Consider the following 19659-nt stretch of genomic DNA (forward strand, 5'->3'; position numbering starts at 1 on the left):
CAACAGTTTTCAGCTGTGCTAACATAATTGCAAAAATGTTTTCTAATGATCAATTATCCTTTGAAAATGCTAAACTTGGATTAGCGAACACAACGTGCCATTAGAAAACAGTACTGATGGTTGCTTATAATGGGCCTCTGGCTATGTAGATATTCTATAAAGAATCTGCCATTTCCGGCTACAATAGTCATTTACAACATTAACAAGGACATTTCTAAGTGACACCAAACTTTTGAATGGTAGTGTACATATGAGATGAGTAATGTAATATATTATATGGAGATTGCATCGTCTGTGGACCTGTTGGGGCAGTATGCAAACTGAAGTGGGTCTAGGGTGGCAGGTAAGGTGGATGTGATATGATCCTTCTCTCAAAGCACTTCATGATGACAGAAGTGATTGATACGGGGAGATAGTCATTTACAGTGCCTTGCGAAAGTATTCGGCCCCCTTGAACTTTGCAACCTTTTGCCACATTTCAGGCTTCAAACATAAATAAAGTTGCTTGGAGTATGTCTCTATCAGTTTTGCACATCGAGAGACTGAAATTTTTTCCCATTCCTCCTTGCAAAACAGCTCGAGCTCAGTGAGGTTGGATGGAGAGCATTTGTGAACAGCAGTTTTCAGTTCTTTCCACAGATTCTCGATTGGATTCAGGTCTGGACTTTGACTTGGCCATTCTAACACCTGGATATGTTTATTTTTGAACCATTCCATTGTAGATTTTGCTTTATGTTTTGGATCATTGTCTTGATGAAAGACAAATCTCAGTCCCAGTCTCAGGTCTTTTGCAGACTCCATCAGGTTTTCATCCAGAATGGTCCTGTATTTGGCTCCATCCATCTTCCCATCAATTTTAACCATCTTCCCTGTCCCTGCTCAAGAAAAGCAGGCCCAAACCATGATGCTGCCACCACCATGTTTGACAGTGGGTATGGTGTGTTCAGGGTGATGAGCTGTGTTGCTTTTACGCCAAACATAACGTTTTGCATTGTTGCCAAAAAGTTCAATTTTGGTTTCATCTGACCAGAGCACCTTCTTCCACATGTTTGGTGTGTCTCCCAGGTGGCTTGTGGCAAACTTTAAACGACACTTTTTATGGATATCTTTAAGAAATGGCTTTCTTCTTGCCACTCTTCCATAAAGGCCAGATTTGTGCAATATACGACTGATTGTTGTCCTATGGACAGAGTCTCCCACCTCAGCTGTAGATCTCTGCCGTTCATCCAGAGTGATCATGGGCCTCTTGGCTGCATCTCTGATCAGTCTTCTCCTTGTATGAGCTGAAAGTTTAGAGGGACGGCCAGGTCTTGGTAGATTTGCAGTGGTCTGATACTCCTTCCATTTCAATATTATCGCTTGCACAGTGCTCCTTGGGATGTTTAAAGCTTGGGAAATCTTTTTGTATCCAAATACGGCTTTAAACTTCTTCACAACAGTATCTCGGACCTGCCTGGTGTGTTCCTTGTTCTTCATGATGCTCTCTGCGCTTTTAACGGACCTCTGAGACTATCACAGTGCAGGTGCATTTATACGGAGACTTGATTACACACAGGTGGATTGTATTTATCATCATTAGTCATTTAGGTCAACATTGGATCATTCAGAGATCCTCACTGAACTTCTGGAGAGAGTTTGCTGCACTGAAAGTAAAGGGGCTGAATAATTTTGCACGCCCAATTTTTCCGTTTTTGATTTGTTAAAAAAGTTTGAAATATCCAATAAATGTCGTTCCACTTCATGATTGTGTCCCACTTGTTGTTGATTCTTCACAAAAAAATACATTTATATCTTTATGTTTGAAGCCTGAAATGTGGCAAAAGGTCGCAAAGTTCAAGGGGGCCAAATACTTTCGCAAGGCACTGTAGTTCAGTTATCTTTGCCTTCTTGGGTACAGGAACAATGGTGGCCATCTTGAAGCTTGTAGGGACGGCAGACTGCGATAGGCAGACTGGGGTAGAGAATGAATTAATTAATATATCCGTAAACACACCATAGCTCCATATGCTGTCTGGGCCAGTAGCCTTGCGATGGTTAACATGTTTAAATGTGTTACTCACGTCGGCCACGGAAAAGGTGAGGGGGGCCCATAGTCATTGGTAGCGGGCCACGTCAGTGACACTGTATTATCCTCAAAGCGGGCAAATAAGGTGTTTAGTTTGTCTGGAAGCAAGACGTCGGTGTCCGTGACTTGGCTGGTTTTCTTTTGTAATCCGTAATTGCCTGTTGACCCTGCCACATAGGTCTTATGTCTGAGCCGTTGAATTGCGACTCCACTTTGTCCCTATACCGACATTTTGCTTGTTTGATTGCCTTGCGGAGGGAATAACTACACTGTTTATATTCGTCCATATTCCCAGTCATCTTTCCATGGTTAAATGCGGGGGTTCGCGCTTTCAGTTTTGCGCGAATGCCGCCATCTATCCACAGTTTCTGGTTAGGGTAGGTTTTAATAGTCACAGTGGGAACAATATCTCCAATGCACTTTCTTATAAACTCACTCACCGAGTTTGCGTATACATCAATGTTATTGAGGCTCTGAGGCTGCCATAACATTTCCCAGTCCACGTGATCAAAACAATCTTGAAGCGCAGATTACGATTGGTCAGACCAGCGTTGAATGGTTCTAGTCATGGGTACATCCCGTTTGAGTTTCTGCCTATAGGACGGTAGGAGCAAAATGGAGTCGTGATCAGATTTGCCGAAGGGAGGCCAGGAAAGGGCCTTGTATGCATCGCGGAAGTTAGAGTAGCAGTGATCCAGTGTATTGCCTGCGCAAGTGCTGCAATCAATATGCTGATAGAATTTAGGTAGCCTTGTTCTCAAATTTGCTTTGTTAAAATCCCCAGCTACAAAAAATGAAGCCTCAGGATATATTGTTTCCAGTTTACATAGAGTCCAGTGAAGTTCCTTGAGGGCTGTTGTGGTATCTGCTTCAGGGGGGATATACACAGCTGTGACAAAAACTGACGGGAATTCTTTTGGGAGAAAATATGGTCTGCATTTGATTGTAAGGAATTCTAGGTCAGGTGAACAGAAGGACTTGAGTTCTGTATGTTGTTATAATCACACCACGACTCGTTAATCACGAAGCATACACCCCCATCCCTCTTCTTCCCAGAGAGGTTTATTTATGTCGGCGTGAAGCATGAAGAAACCTGGTGGCTGTACCAACTCTGACAACATATCCTGAGAGAGCCATACTTCTGTGAAACAGAGAATGTTACAATCTCTGATGTCTCTCTGGAAGGCAACCCTTGCCCTAATTTAGTCCACCTTGTTGTCTAGAGAGTGGACATTGGCGAGTAATATTAATATACTCGTAAGCGGTGTGCACACCTTCGAAGCCTGACCAGGAGGCCGCTCCGTCTACTTCTTCTGCGGCAACGTTTTTTGGGTCGGCCTCTGGGATTAGATTCAATGTCCTGGGTGGTGTTCAGAACAAAGGATCCGCTTCGGGAAAGTTGTATTCCTGGTCGTAATGTTGGTAAGTTGACGTCACTCTTATATCCAATAGTTCCTTCTGGCTGTATGTAATAACACTTAACATTTTCTGGGCTAACAATGTAAGAAAAAACGAAATACAAAAAGATCCCACCATGTCGAAAGAACACATGATCTCTCTGCATTTATAAACCTGTTTCCATCACAGCTGTTGTGATTTTTTTTTAATACGATATGACTTTACATAAAAACTGTAGATGTAAACGTGGTTTATGAAGCAGAGAGAACAGCACACCCAGAGCTATCTATATTTAGATTATGGCTCTGTGCACGTAGCGCCACCCCATTAGCAGGAAATCTTCCCACGATCCTTCCGCCTCTGGGCACACCCACAGTAAGACTCTCTATACAAATGATTTTTGCTCCAGTTACATGGTCTTTATATACTGTTTCAGGCAGACCATACAGAATTCCTTCAGCATCAGGCATTAACAGTCACAGCGGTACAACAATAATTTATGAACATGGTCTATGCAGACAGAGACAGGAAATGAAACATTACAAATGTATTTCACATTCACCAACATTATGATGATCTCATGATTTTGGCTTCAGCCGACCGAGCTCATGTTGTAAACCTGCTATTCCTCTAATGATTCTTTATTAAAACAAAGCATATACTTTTCCAGGTGTGAGTCTCTGTCCTCTTCATTTCATCAGGTACTTTTTGTGGACACCACCAACGTGTGCAGTGACCTCAATCTACCTGTGGTCATAAACCTTTCACGGACGTGTTCTCCGATAAGAGCACACTGTCAGTTCACATTCAATCCATGATCAGCCAATGGATGTTTATAAACACACACATCACAGGTTAAACTCCTGATCAGGTAAAATCACATGAGAACCAGGACAAAACCTTTGATGGAGTTGATGTTAAAGAAAAATACTATTCTTGGGATAAATGCAAATACACTGTCAACAAGCCTTTGTACTGACATTGCGATGCGACACACACTCATGCAACACACACAATGACTATGCACTCCACATATCACATACATAAATGCCCTTTCTCACAGGTTCAGATTCATGCGAGACACTGACATTGTAAAATAACCTTTAGCATTCTAAGTTAGAATGCATTGACTCCCTAGATGATTCTGCTAGCAGTCCAAGTTCAGTCAAATCAAATCAAATTTTATTTGTCACATGCGCCGAATACAAGTGTAGACTTTACTGTGAAATGCTTACTTACAAGCCCTTAACCAACAGTGCAGTTCAAGAAGAAAATATTTACCAAGTAGGCTAAAACAAAAAGTAATAATAAAAGTAACATAATAACAAAAACGAGTATATACAGGGGGCACCGGTACTGAGTCAGTGTGGAGACTATATACAGGGGGCACCGGTACTGAGTCAGTGTGGAGACTATATACAGGGGGCACCGGTACTGAGTCAGTGTGGAGACTATATACAGGGGGCACCGGTACTGAGTCAGTGTGGAGACTATATACAGGGGGCACCGGTACTGAGTCAGTGTGGAGACTATATACAGGGGGCACCGGTACTGAGTCAGTGTGGAGACTATATACAGGGGGCACCGGTACTGAGTCAGTGTGGAGACTATATACAGGGGGCACCGGTACTGAGTCAGTGTGGAGACTATATACAGGGGGCACCGGTACTGAGTCAGTGTGGAGACTATATACAGGGGGCACCGGTACTGAGTCAGTGTGGAGACTATATACAGGGGGCACCGGTACTGAGTCAGTGTGGAGACTATATACAGGGGGCACCGGTACTGAGTCAGTGTGCAGGGGCTAGTTGAGGTCATCTGTACATGTAGGTGGGGGCGAAGTGGCTATGCATGGGTAACAAACAAACAGCGAGTGTACAAAAGGGAGGGGGGTGGTCAATGTAAATTTTCCAGTGCCGATTTTATGAATTGTTCAGCAGTCTTATGGCTTGGGGGGTAGAAGCTGACTTTTGAGACTTTTGGTCCTAGATTTGGTGCTCAAGTACTGCTTGCCGTGCAGTAGCAGAGAAAACGAGTCTATAACTTGGGTGGCTGGAGTCTGGGTGGGAAAGGTTTTGTCGTGCCCTCTTCACAACTGTCTTGGTATGGTTGGACCATGATAGTTCGCTGGTGATGTGGACACTAAGGAACTTGAAACTCTCGAACCGCTCCACTACAGCCCCATGGATGTTAATGTGGGCCTGTTCGGCCCGCCTTTTCCTGTAGTCCACGATCAGCTCCTTGGTCTTGCTCACATTGAGGGAGACGTTGTTGTCCTGGCACCACACTGACAGTTCTCTGACCTCCTCCCTATATGCTGTCTCATCGTTGTCAGTGATCAGACCTACCACTGTTGTGTCGTCAGCAAACTTAATGATAGTGTTGGAGTCGTGTTTGGCCACGCAGTCGTGGGAGAACAGGGAAAACAGGAGGGGACTAAGTACACACCCCTGAGGGGCCCCAGTGTTAAAGATCAGTGTGGCAGACGTGTTGTTGCCTACTCTTACCACCTGGGGGCGGCCTGTCAGGATGTCCAGGATCCAGTTGCAGAGAGAGGTGTTTAGTCCTAGAGTCCTTAGCTTAGTGATGAGCTTCGTGGGCACTATGGGTCTATGGTGTCCGGGAGGATGCTGTTGATGTGAGCTATGACCAGCTTTTCAAAGCACTTCATGGCTACCGACGTGCCACGGGGCGATAATCATTTAGGCAGGTTACCTTTGCTTCCTTGGGCACAGGGACTATGGTGGTCTGTTTGAAACATGTAGGTATTACAGACTCGGTCAAGGAGAGGTTGAAAATGTCAGTGAAGACACTTGACAGTTGGTCCGCGCATGCTTTGAGTACACGTCCTGGTAAACCGTCTGGCCCAGCGGATTTGTGAATGTTGACCTGTTTAAAGGTTTTGTTCACATCGGCTACTGAACAGCTGGTGCTCTCGTGCATGCTTCAGTGTTGCTTGCCTCGAGGCAAGCATAAAAGGTATTTAGCTCATCTGGTAGGCTCGCGTGGGTTTCCCTTTGTCGTCCGTAATAGTTTTCAAGCCCTGCCACATCTGACGAGCGTCTGAGTCGTTGTAGTAGGATTCAATCTTAATCCTGTATTGATGCTTTCCTTGTTTGATGGTTCGTCTTGAGGGCATAGCAGGATTTCTTATAAGTATCCGGATTAGTCTCCCGCTCCTTGAAAGCGGCAGCTCTAGCCTTTAGCTCAATTTTTTAAATTTACATATTTTTTTTAACCTTTATTTAGCTAGGCAGGTCAGTTAAGACAAAGTTCTCATTTTCAATGACAGCCTAGGAACAGTGGGTTAACTGCCTTGTTCTGGGGCAGAACGACATATTTGTATCTTGTCAGCTTGGGATTGGATCTTGCAACCTTTCGGTTACTAGTCCAACGCTCTAACCACTAGGCTACGCTGCCGCCCCAATGCGGATGTTGCCTGTAATCCATGGCTACTGGTTGGGAAGTGTACGTACAGTCATCGATGCACTTATTGATGAAGCCGATGACTGAGGTGGTGTATTCCTCAATGGCATTGGATGAATCCTGGAACATATTCCAGTCTGTGCTAGCAAAACAGTGCTGTAGTGTAGCATCTGCGTCATCTGACCACTTCCGTATTGAGCAAGTCACTGGTACTTCCTGCTTTAATTTTTGTTTGTAAGCAGGAATCAGGAGGATATAATTATGGTCAGATTTGCCAAATGGAGGGCGGGGGAGAGCTTTGTATGCATCTCTGTGTGTGGAGTAAAGGCGGTCTAGGATTGCACATGTGACATGCTGATAAAAATTGGGTAAAACTGATTTAAGTTTGCCTGCATTAAAGTCCCCGGCAACTAGGAGCGCCGCTTCTGGGCGAGCATTTTCTTCTTTGCTTATGGCCTTAAAGAGTTGGTTGAGAGCGGTCTTAGTGTCAGCTTCGCTTTGTGGTGGTAAATAGACGGCAACGAATAATACAGATGAGAACTCTCTTGGTAGATAGTGTGGTCTACTGCTTATCATAAGGTACTCTACCTCAGGCGAGCAATACCTCAAGACTTCTTTAATATTAGACATCGCGCACCAGCTGTTATTGACAAAAAGACACACACCCCACCCCTCGTTTTACCAGAGGTAGGTAGCGTCTCTGTTCTGCGGTGCATGGAAAATCCTGCTAGCTCTATATTGTCTGTATCTTCGTTCAGCCACATCTCTGTGAAACATAAGATGTTACAGTTTTTAATGTCCCGTTGGTAGGATAATCTTTATCGTAGGTCGCCAATTTTATTGTCCATTGATTGCACGTTAGCGAGAAGAATGGAAGGCAGTGGGAGTTTACTCGTTCACCTCCGGATTCTCAGAAGGATCCCCGATCTGCGGCCCCTTTTCCGGCGTCTTTTTTTCAAGCAAAAGGCGTTGATCTGGGCCTGTTCCACTGAAAGCAGGATATCCTTCTCGTCGGACTCGTTAAAGGAAAAAGTTTCTTCCAGACTGAGGTGAGTAATCGCTTTTCTGATGTCCAGAAGTTATTTTCGGTCATAAGAGACGGTAGCAGTAACATGTACACAATAAGTTTAAAAAATAAGTTACAAAAAAAGCACAAAAAAATAACAAAATAGCACAATTGGTTGGGAGAATGTAAAACGTCAGCCATGTTCTTCGGGGTATTCAATGGCAGATAAAAAATGTGTCTGGACCAAAGAAACAGAAGAGTTTTACAAGAAGACTCACTGTTCTCTGTACGTTAAAAACAAACCTGCAGAAATTCAGACTAGGGCCAAGATGGCGCCAATAGCAACTTTGAAGTATTTCTTTCTGTTATACAAGCATTTCGATACTCGCAAAAACATCTGCTAAATATGTGTATGTGATCAATATTTTTTTTGATTTGATTTGACAAACATACACAGTACACACGTATATGCTCTTTGATATAAATACATACTCTTCGTTATACACATACATATATTTGTATATATCTCTGTAGAAATCTTTATTAAAAACAATGTTTTTATAACTGGCAACATAGTCCTGGAGGCTAGTGTGTCCCTGTGCTGATCTTGTACAGGTGTCCAGGTATCTAGTCGGAGGAAAGCACACGTCTCCAGAAGGGAGTCTTTCCATTTTAAAAATTCAGAAGTGTTTGGACCCGTTTTATAAAATGATATTGTGACCAAACAAAGAAAAGGAGTAAAAAAAACATACACTGTGTTCTCTTTGTGCTGTGACTTCCACAATAACTAAAACATACCAAATAAAACTAGCACTAGTCTTAATCGTAATGATGAAATATTCATAATATAAAAAAATTCAATACTATTTGTTTTACAATGTTTACAGTTGCGTACCCTATTTACAAAGTATGGGGGAGTTGAAAATCCCTCAGAGACAGAGTCCAGTGTGTGTGTGTGTGTGTGTGTGTGTGTGTGTGTGTGTGTGTGTGTGTGTGTCTAGCCAGGGTTGGTCTTCTTTCGTTTGCTGGGGCTCTGTCCTGGATCGAACTTCAGCTCCCGATACTGCATCTGTCAAATACACAGTCGGAGTTAAACACACACACGCACGCACGCACGCACGCACACACGCACACACACACACACACACGCACACACACACACACACACACAACTAACCTTGTGGGGATACACAATTCAAAATTGTATTTTCCCTAACCCTAAAACATAACCTTAACTCTAACCCTAGCTCCTAACCCTAACCTTAAAACTAACCCTAATTCTTGCCCTAACACTAATTATAACCTTAACTCTAACCCCCCTAGAAATAGTATATGACCTTGTGGGGACAAACAAAATGTCCCTAGTTAGTCAAATTGTTGTTTGTTTACTATTCTTTGGGGGACTTCTGGTCCCCACAAGTATAGTTAAACATGTCCACACAAACACACACACACACACACACACACACACACAGCACCTACCACTTGTACGTCTGAGGGGACTCTAGAGAGGAAGTCTAGCACCTCATTGTTTTCGATCAGGTATGGATTCCTGAGCTTCTTAGTAAACTTATTCACACCTGAGAAGAGTGGAGGGGAAGAAACTGGTCGGAACAGGTTAGAGACGATGATAGGGATGTAATGGTCAGAACCCCAGGGGCTGACTAGCTACACCCCACCTTGAGGCTAGCCTGCATCTTCAATTTGGGGTCTGTAGACAGGAGACACACAAGGAGCAAGGGACACACACATACACACAGACTCACCCCAGGCGAGCACAAGGTATCGCAGAGGGATGAGGTAGAGGAGGACTGTAGCCACACACAGAACAGATATGGCCAGCCAACTCAGGAAAGGCACTGTCCAGTTAAATGTACTGTAGAGAGAGAGACAGAGATGTTAGGGAAGACACACACTGTAGCTGTCGAAAGGCGATACACAAACACACACACACACACAGACTCACTCACTTCTTTATCCTCTCTCCATAGGAGGCCACGTCATCCAAGGCACTCTGTACACTGACACACACATCCTGGAGGGCATACAGCTTATCCATGAAGCCCTTACGCTCCGAATCCTGCCAGGATACGCACACGCATGCAAATGTTACAGGGAAAGAAAAGGTTGCTCCTAACAACAAAATACAAAATCATGTAATTAATTTTTTACAATAATGTTTTTCCATCAGTTGCAAAAAGAGAAGGGAAGGTCAAATGAAGAGAAGGTCAAATGTTACCTTGTCATCTTTCTCCTCTTCCTCTTCCTCCCACTCGAACGTGGCTTCCCCTGCCTGTTGTAGGCCACATTGCCAGGACAGGGAGGAGAGAGACATTATACATACAGTGCCTTCGGAAAGTATTCAGACCCCTTAACTTTTTCCACATTTTCTTACGTTACAGCCTAATTCTAAATTTGATTAAATATATTTTTTTTCTCATCAATCTACACACAATACCCCATAATGACAAAGCAAAAACAGATTATTAGATTTTTTTGCAATTTATAAAAAATAAATAACATATCACAGTATTCAGACCCTTTACTCAGTACTTTGTTGAAGCACCTTTGTCAGCGATTACATCATCCGAGTCTTCTTGGGTATGACGCTACAAGCTTGGCACACCTGTATCTGGGGAGTTTCTCAAATTCTTCTCTGCATTTTCTTTCAAGGTCTGTCACGTTGGATTGGGAGCATTGTTGCCCAGCCTTTTTTCAAGTCTCTCCAGAGATGTTCGTTCGGGTTTAAGTCCGGGCTCTGGCTGCGACACTCAATGACATTTACAGACTTGTCCCAAAGCCACACCTACGCTGTCTTGGCTGTGTGCTTAGGTTTGTTGTCCTGTTGGAAGGTGAACCTTCGCCCTAGTCTGAGGTCCTGAGTGCTCAGGAGCAGGTTTTCATCAAGGATCTCTCTGTACTTTGCTCTGTTCATCTTTTTCTCAATCCTGACTAGTCTCCCAGTCCCTGCCACTGAAAAACATCCCACAGCCTGATGCTGCCCCCACCATGCTTCACAGTAGGGATGGTGCCAGGTTTCCTCCAGACGTGACGCTTGGAATTCAGGCAAAAGAGTTCAATCTTGGTTTCATCAGAGAATTTTGTTTCTCATGGTCCGTGAGTGTTTAAGTGCCTTTTGGCAAACTCCAAGTGGGCTGTCATTTGCCTTTTACTGAGGAGTGGCTTCCATCTGGCCACTCTACCATAAAGGCCTAATTGGTGGATTGCGGCAGAGAAGGTTGTCCTTCTGGAAGGTTCTCCCATCTCCACAGAGGAACTCTGGAGCTCTGTTAGAGTGACCATCGGGTTCTTGGTCACCTCCCTGGTTCTAAACTTCCTCCATTTAAGAATGATGGAGGCCACTGTGTTCTTGGGGACCTTCAATGCTGCAGAAATTCCTTCGACCTCATGGCTTGGTTTTTGCTCTGACATGCACTGTCAGCTGTGGGACCTTATATAGACAGGTGTGTGCCTTTCCAAATAATGTCCAAACAATTGAATTTACCACAGGTGGACTCCAATCAAGTTGTAGAAACATCTCAAAGATGATCAATGGAAACAGGATGCACCTGAGCTCAATTTCGAGTCTCACAGCAAAGAGTCTGAAAACTTATGTAAATAAGGTATTTCTGTTTTTTATTTTTAATACATTTGCAAACATTTCTAAAAAACCTGTTTTCGCTTTGTCATTGTGGAATATTGTGTGTAGATTGACGAGGATTTAAAAAATATATATATATAATCCATTTAAGAAAACGGCTGTAGCGTAACAAAATGTGGAAAAAGTCAAGGGGTCTGAGTACTTTCTGAAGGCACTGTTGAGAGAAACGATAACATTATAGAAACACACTACACAGAACCACAGCACTCACCGTGTCTCCCGACTCCCTGCCTGCAGTGATGAAGTAATTCCACGTCAACAGCAGCAGCAGAGCTCCAGGCACCATATAGAGCTCAAAGTTCCACACTACTACCACAAAGAACTGAGAGAGAAAGGGAGAGATTATTACTTTAATTGGACGAGGCCCGTAGACCTTAATATCAAAGTGTGTGTGTGTGTGTGTGTGTGTTTCCTACCAGGAAGGCACTGATGCTCCTCTGAGGTGACTCCCACTCAAAGCAGCTGTTAATGAAGGTTCCAATGTTTATCACGAACAAGATGCACCTCTTCACTCGGTTAAAGTTCTGCTGGAGCAACTAGAACGAAAAACACAGGGTCTTCGTCATCGTCATCATCATCACCTGCCGTAAAACACACACTCGCACACTTACATGTTTAGACACTTTGGGTTCTTCCTCAATGTACTTCTGCTCTGGTGGAACTATCGTCCTCAAGCCTGCCTTCACCTGAGGACGACAGGAATCACAACCCCCAAAAGGAGTGGAAGGAACATGTCAGGTGAGAGGAAGCAAAGGATGGTTCAGGAAAGAGAAGGTGACTAGAGTAAACTCACAGTGCTATAGATGACGTCAGACTCTAGGTAGATGAGTCCTTTAGTTGGTCCGGTCATCTCCTTATTCTTCAATACATAACCCTTCTGTTCTCCATTCTGGATCTGTGTGAGAGAGGAAGGGAGGGAGTGTGAAAGAGGGTAAGAGCAGGCTATGTGTCTTTCTTTGCATTCCTAAGAAGGATGTGTGCTGGAGTTGCGCGGCACACACGCACACGCGCACACACGCACACGCGCACACACACTCACTCACTCACTCACTCACTCACTCACTCACTCACTCACATGTAACAGTGGGATGGCCACTTTGCCCAAGAAGTCAGCGCTCCTGTCTCGGTCTTCATCAAACACTGTCACCTCCAACACAGAGTGGATGTCCTTCACATTACTGAGAGGGAGGAGGTGAGGAGTGGGGGGGGAGTAATAGGAGGGGATTAGAGGGAGAGGAGGACGGGGGAAGGAGGGGGAAAGGAAGGAGGGAGCAGAGTAGTGGGAAGGAGAGGGATAGGAAGGCAGGGAGGGAAGGAAACAGAAAGGAGGCTGTTACTGATAAAGGTCTGTATTGGGTTGGAGACTGAGGGGCAAAGTTGAAAGGAATAGAGAAAGGGATAAAAAGAGGGTGGATATATCGATGAAAGAGAGGAGAGGCAGGTATTTAAAGATGGAAAGAAAGAGGAAGAGATAGATGGATATACTGTAAATAGATGGAAGGAAAAAGGGAGATATAGAGGGATATACTGTAAATAGATGGAAGGAAAATGGGAGAGATAGAGGGATATACTGTAAATAGATGGAAGGAAAAAGGGAGAGATAGAGGGATATACTGTAAATAGATGGAAGGAAAAAGGGAGAGATAGAGGGATATACTGTAAATAGATGGAAGGAAAAAGGGAGAGAGAGGGATATACTGTAAATAGATGGAAGGAAAAAGGGAGAGATAGAGGGATATACTGTAAATAGATGGAAGGAAAAGGGAGAGATAGAGGGATAGAAAGAAGTCGACACTTACAAGGTGAAGACTTTGTTCCATTCCGGGTTGAGGTTCTTGTAGATGGTGTGTGTTTGTAACCGGTCGTTATTCAGCTCCAAAACACAGAAAGGATCACTCTTACCTACACAGAGACGCAGGCAGTTATACTAAAACCACATGCACACACACACATCCACTTCCACACACGCACTTCCGCGCGCACACACACACACACACCTTACCTGTGACATCGGCAGCCATGAGGCCCTCAGCTCTCATCACCTTGACCTGAACTATCCCCACATCTTTCAGGTTAGACAGGGGCCGGAACATGCCCTGGGAGAGAGGGAGAGAAAGCGAAAGACAGAATATTAATTCCTACCAGCGTTTTGGAGAGAGAGTGGTGTGAGTGAGATCTGTCCTACTGCTCCACCCTCTGGTCAAAAAGAGGTACTACACGGATCCAGTGGTCAGAGAAAGAGACTTTAGGTTACAACCACTACACCACCATATCCCTTAGCGACCTGTAAACTTAACCAAATCCTCTTTTTTGAACGGATGTCTTCCCTGAGTTTTCAGGTTGGCAAACATAATGGTGAATAGACTAAGTTGTACTCCCTTTTACTACAATGTTACTCACATATCGGCCCATGATCTCCCTGCGTTCGATGGGGTCGTCGAGCGGGGTGAGTGACAGGTCGGCGATGGAGACGTGTGAAGAGGCTGTCAGAGTGAGCAGCAGCACCACAGAGCCCCGGGACTCCTCCAACGCCAGCTCTAACCGATGGGTGTGTTCCTTAGCAAGGGTGGACAAGTCTAATGTACAGCTGAAAGAGTCACACACACAGAGTTACATACACACACACATACTCAGTGGGGACGACATGCAGCTAGAAAACACACACACACACACACACACACACAAACAGAGTTAAATACACACACACACACACACAAACACACACACACACACACACACACACACACAGAGTTAAATACACACAAACACACATAGTTATATAGTATATATATATACACACACACACACACACACACACACACACACACACACACACACACACACACACAGAGAGTTATATATACACACACACACACACACACAGAGTTATATATACACACGCACACACAGAGAGTTATATATACACACACACACACACACACACACACACACACACACACACATAGTTAAATACACACACACATAGTTATATACACACACATAGTTATATATACACACACACACACACAGAGTTATATACACACACACACACACACAGTTGTACACACACACACACACATAGAGTTAAATACACACACACACACAGAGTTAAATAAACACACACACACACATAGTTAAATACACACACACACAGTTATACTGTATACACAGACACACAGACACACAGTTATATACACACACACACACAGAGTTAAATACACACACACACACATAGTTATATACACACACATAGTTATACAGTGCCTTGCGAAAGTATTCGGCCCCCTTGAACTTTACGACCTTTTGCCACATTTCAGGCTTCAAACAAAGATATAAAACTGTATTTTTTTGTGAAGAATCAACAACAAGTGGGACACAATCATGAAGTGGAACGACATTTATTGGATATTTCAAACTTTTTTAACAAATCAAAAACTGAAAAATTGGGCGTGCAAAATTATTCAGCCCCTTTACTTTCAGTGCAGCAAACTCTCTCCAGAAGTTCAGTGAGGATCTCTGAATGATCCAATGTTGACCTAAATGACTAATGATGATAAATACAATCCACCTGTGTGTAATCAAGTCTCCGTATAAATGCACCTGCACTGTGATAGTCTCAGAGGTCCGTTAAAAGCGCAGAGAGCATCATGAAGAACAAGGAACACACCAGGCAGGTCCGAGATACTGTTGTGAAGAAGTTTAAAGCCGGATTTGGATACAAAAAGATTTCCCAAGCTTTAAACATCCCAATGAGCACTGTGCAAGCGATAATATTGAAATGGAAGGAGTATCAGACCACTGCAAATCTACCAAGACCTGGCCGTCCCTCTAAACTTTCAGCTCATACAAGGAGAAGACTGATCAGAGATGCAGCCAAGAGGCCCATGATCACTCTGGATGAACTGCAGAGATCTACAGCTGAGGTGGGAGACTCTGTCCATAAGACAACAATCAGTCGTATATTGCACAAATCTGGCCTTTATGGAAGAGTGGCAAGAAGAAAGCCATTTCTTAAAGATATCCATAAAAAGTGTCGTTTAAAGTTTGCCACAAGCCACCTGGGAGACACACCAAACATGTGGAAGAAGGTGCTCTGGTCAGATGGAACCAAAATTGAACTTTTTGGCAACAATGCAAAACGTTATGTTTGGCGTAAAAGCAACACAGCTGAACACACCATCCCCACTGTCAAACATGGTGGTGGCAGCATCATGGTTTGGGCCTGCTTTTCTTGAGCAGGGACAGGGAAGATGGTTAAAATTGATGGGAAGATGGATGGAGCCAAATACAGGACCATTCTGGAAGAAAACCTGATGGAGTCTGCAAAAGACCTGAGACTGGGACGGAGATTTGTCTTCCAACAAGACAATGATCCAAAACATAAAGCAAAATCTACAATGGAATGGTTCAAAAATAAACATATCCAGGTGTTAGAATGGCCAAGTCAAAGTCCAGACCTGAATCCAATCGAGAATCTGTGGAAAGAACTGAAAACTGCTGTTCACAAATGCTCTCCATCCAACCTCACTGAGCTCGAGCTGTTTTGCAAGGAGGAATGGGAAAAAATGTTAGTCTCTCGATGTGCAAAACTGATAGAGACATACCCCAAGCGACTTACAGCTGTAATCGCAGCAAAAGGTGGCGCTACAAAGTATTAACTTAAGGGGGCTGAATAATTTTGCACACCCAATTTTTCAGTTTTTGATTTGTTAAAAAAGTTTGAAATATCCAATAAATGTCGTTCCACTTCATGATTGTGTCCCACTTGTTGTTGATTCTTCACAAAAAAATACAGTTTTATATCTTTATGTTTGAAGCCTGAAATGTGGCAAAAGGTCGCAAAGTTCAAGGGGGCCAAATACTTTCGCAAGGCACTGTATATACACACACACACACACTTATATACACACACACACACAGAGTTAAATACACACACACACACACATTTAACATTCACCATACCAGCTCCTCGTTAGTATAGTGGTGAGTATCCCCGCCTGTCACGCGGGAGACCGGGGTTCAATTCCCTGACGGGGAGAAAGGACTGCTTTTTTTTTTAGGGTGAACAATGTAGCTGAGGCCACTATGCGAAAAATATGCTTGGAGATAAAGCTTTATGATACGATTTCCAGCATTATCTCAGTATTCCAAGGCATTGGTTGTTCAGTGGTAGACTGAAGACTTTGGTGAATCCATTGTAGATGTCCAGTGTGTGAGGTGATTTACTTTGTGCAAGGCTTTAGTTGTTAAATGGGAAACGAGTAACCAACTAGTCATCGACAACTGTCTTGAGTTTGGCATTTGTAACAATGTCCTTAAATACACACACACAGAAAGTTAAATACACACACACACACAGTTAAACACACACACACACACAGTTAAATACACACACACACACTCAGTGGGGACGACATGTAACTAGAAAACACATACACCGACACACACACAAACAGACTCACCGTCCTATGAAGTCATCCCTGCGTCCTGTATCTTTGTCCCAGACTGCAATTTCCAGCACTCCTCCTGTCTCTTCATACAGGTGCAGATCAAACTGCTCTCTCCACTGGGGACACAGCGTCTTAGGCATGGTCTACGGGGAGAAAGAGAGACGCTGATGACCTGTGCGTGCGCGTGCATGTGTGTATGTCGCGTCTGTACCTTGCTCCTGTACTTCTGGTTTCCCAGTCTGAACTTCGCATAGGGGTCACTGAGGCCGTTGGGGTCCATGGGGCAAAGGTCACGACCTTCGATCAGAGAGATGCTGACGATGCCTCTCCACAGCTGGTGCTTACGGTGCAGCTCTGCCAGACGCACGGACTGCTGCTGCAGAGACAAAACCCAGAGGGACAGAGAAAGAGAGATGGAGAGAGGGAAAGGAAGAAAGAAAGTCCGTTACATAGATTTTACATTTTGAATCACTTCTGGTGCTTAAAGCAGGAGCACCAACATCATGTCGACCCCGGTGCTAAAATATGGGAGAGGATGACAACCACAACAAACAGCTCTACAGCACCACAGTGTATCACCTGCACCAGCTGTTAGACAGACTGTCTGCTCAGAGACACATTATCGATTGTACTATAACTCACAACGTGACACCATTGATAAAGCAAAGTCAGTTCTGAAAGGGGAACCCGAGTGCCCGCCTCCGCTGACGCATCAGCTTTGGATTGCACCAATTAGACGCGATTAACAATCACGCTTCACTTCTTTGGCGGTCTATTTAAGGTGAGCGCCTCTGATTCTCTAGTATGCCTGTTCTTATTTTGCTCCCAACCCCAAGTCTCCACCTGTTCTGCTTCCCTGCTGGGGGATTGGTGGAGCTGACCGCGCTCACTGCTTGCAGTTCATTGTATATATCGATGCTTTGCTTGGGCAGTGAGCTGCCCGGAAGGAGCAGAGCCCATATCGCCAAGACTTGCATTATTCGTTCTTTAATATATGGCGAAACATATTTCGACATGGTGTTTCCTTGCTGAACTATGGTGTTTAGAATTAGGGTTTTAATAATCTTTAAGATCCAGAGCTTATCTCTGTGTTTAAAATGGGACAGTGTTCTTTCTGGTGTGGCAGTGAGACTGACCCTGCTGGAGAAAAAAAAAAATGCATAGACCAGCATATGCTGGTGACTAGAGCTGGTTTTGCTGGTGGCCAGCCTTTGTTGTGTTTTGGACACTTTTTGGACACTAGCTGGTGTGCTAGTGTCCATCTTATGCTGCTATTTTTTATTGATTTTAATTTGACCTTTATTTAACTAGGCAAGTTAGTTGAGAACAAATTCTTATTTTCAATGACGGCCTAGGAACAATGGGTTAACTGCCTTGTTCAGGGGCAGTATGCTGGTGACCATGCTGGTAAACCAGCATAACCAATTAGATAGACCATGCCGTTCAGACCTGTTTGACCAGCTACTGTAGACCAGGGATGGGCAAATATTTGTCTTTTTTTGGAGCTCAGTCGGCGTCTCAAATTACCGTCAAGAGATATAATCGTAAAATACACAAGGGGCAATTTCGAAATTTGGTCGAGCGTCGGCAGTTTTCTTTTATCTTACAGTCAGTCACTGACAGTCAATTAGCTCATGTCAGCTACCATTTTTTGATTCATAAATTAGTCTAGCCAGCTATCAAACTTGTAGTAATCATGGTCGGATTACCGACCAGGGGGCCCCCATTGATTTTGTTAGTCACTCTCACTCAGATATCATATTCAAAACTGAAAACTTTTCTCTTCAACCTATGGCAAAAAATGTGTAGAATTACAGGGACTTAGCTGTAAACTGCACATTTTTCACTCTGCCGCATTGCTAAATGAGTAGAGGGCCAACAAATTCCATACGGCTAAGGGCCAGATCTGACAGTATTATGTGGGTATGGATGTGAGTATGCAGACCTGCCAGTCACTGCGGCCCCTCATGATGCCGTTCAGTGGAGGGGGATGAGGGGATAGAGCACAGCAACACCAACACAACACAGCACTGGGATGGACGCGGCTGCTACACAAACACACACACACACACACACTGGGTATGGCTAGGGATAGGAGCTGATGCTATTCGTCATAGTTTTACCTTACTGGATCGCCTCCAGGTCCGTTTGAGCAGCATGGTCTAGAAATAAGACACATTATTTCAAAGAGCATTCAACATAGACTCCCATCTCCGCAGCACTCCATTCAACATAGACTCCCATCTCCGCAGCACTCCACCAATCAGGCCTTTATGGTAGAGTGGCCAGACAGAAGCCACTCCTCAGTAAAAGGCACATAACATCCAGCTTAGAGTTTACCAAAAGGCATCTATAGGACTCAGACCATGAGAAACAAGATTATCTGGTCTGATGAAACCAAGATTGAACTATTTGGCCTGAATGCCAAAGAGTTAAGGCTGTAATGTAATGTAACAAAATGTGGAAAAAGTCAAGGGGCAAAAACACTTTGAGGGCACTGTATGTAGAGTAGTTGGAATAAGTGGATATACTTTATACGCAAACCATTCACTACAGGGCCAACCCATCAACTACAGGGCCAAACCATCAACTACAGGGCCAAACCATCAACTACGGGGCCATTCCATCAACTAAAGGGCCAAACCATCAATTA

General features: G+C 44.0%; 1 protein-coding gene across 5 annotated transcripts in view; it reads right to left on the reverse strand.

Annotated features, from left to right (window-relative positions):
* Window positions 1-8405: 8405 nt before the first annotated feature.
* The window catches only part of LOC110509626 (multiple C2 and transmembrane domain-containing protein 1), a 45192-nt gene continuing 33938 nt past the window's right edge, over window positions 8406-19659 (reverse strand). For 2 of the 5 annotated variants that reach the window (XM_036967669.2, XM_036967671.2), the window contains exons 6-21: window positions 19130-19168; window positions 17218-17382; window positions 17019-17149; window positions 13957-14143; window positions 13559-13652; window positions 13356-13458; window positions 12632-12734; window positions 12350-12451; window positions 12168-12242; window positions 11973-12092; window positions 11768-11878; window positions 10135-10188; window positions 9866-9975; window positions 9662-9771; window positions 9378-9475; window positions 8406-8964 (exon numbers count right to left, since the gene is read on the reverse strand). In XM_036967669.2, coding sequence (XP_036823564.2) covers window positions 8893-8964; window positions 9378-9475; window positions 9662-9771; window positions 9866-9975; window positions 10135-10188; window positions 11768-11878; window positions 11973-12092; window positions 12168-12242; window positions 12350-12451; window positions 12632-12734; window positions 13356-13458; window positions 13559-13652; window positions 13957-14143; window positions 17019-17149; window positions 17218-17382; window positions 19130-19168 — 1674 coding nt within the window. In that variant the 3' untranslated portion in view covers window positions 8406-8892. Of the gene's footprint in view, window positions 8965-9377; window positions 9476-9661; window positions 9772-9865; window positions 9976-10134; window positions 10189-11767; window positions 11879-11972; window positions 12093-12167; window positions 12243-12349; window positions 12452-12631; window positions 12735-13355; window positions 13459-13553; window positions 13653-13956; window positions 14144-17018; window positions 17150-17217; window positions 17383-19129; window positions 19169-19659 lie in introns of all 5 variants that reach the window. The other 3 variants (XM_036967670.2, XM_090227107.1, XM_090227106.1) reach the window with 2 other exon arrangements.

This window comes from Oncorhynchus mykiss, chromosome 29 (assembly GCF_057628025.1).
Source record: "Oncorhynchus mykiss isolate SJ-2025 chromosome 29, ASM5762802v1, whole genome shotgun sequence".
Lineage (NCBI taxonomy): Eukaryota > Metazoa > Chordata > Actinopteri > Salmoniformes > Salmonidae > Oncorhynchus > Oncorhynchus mykiss.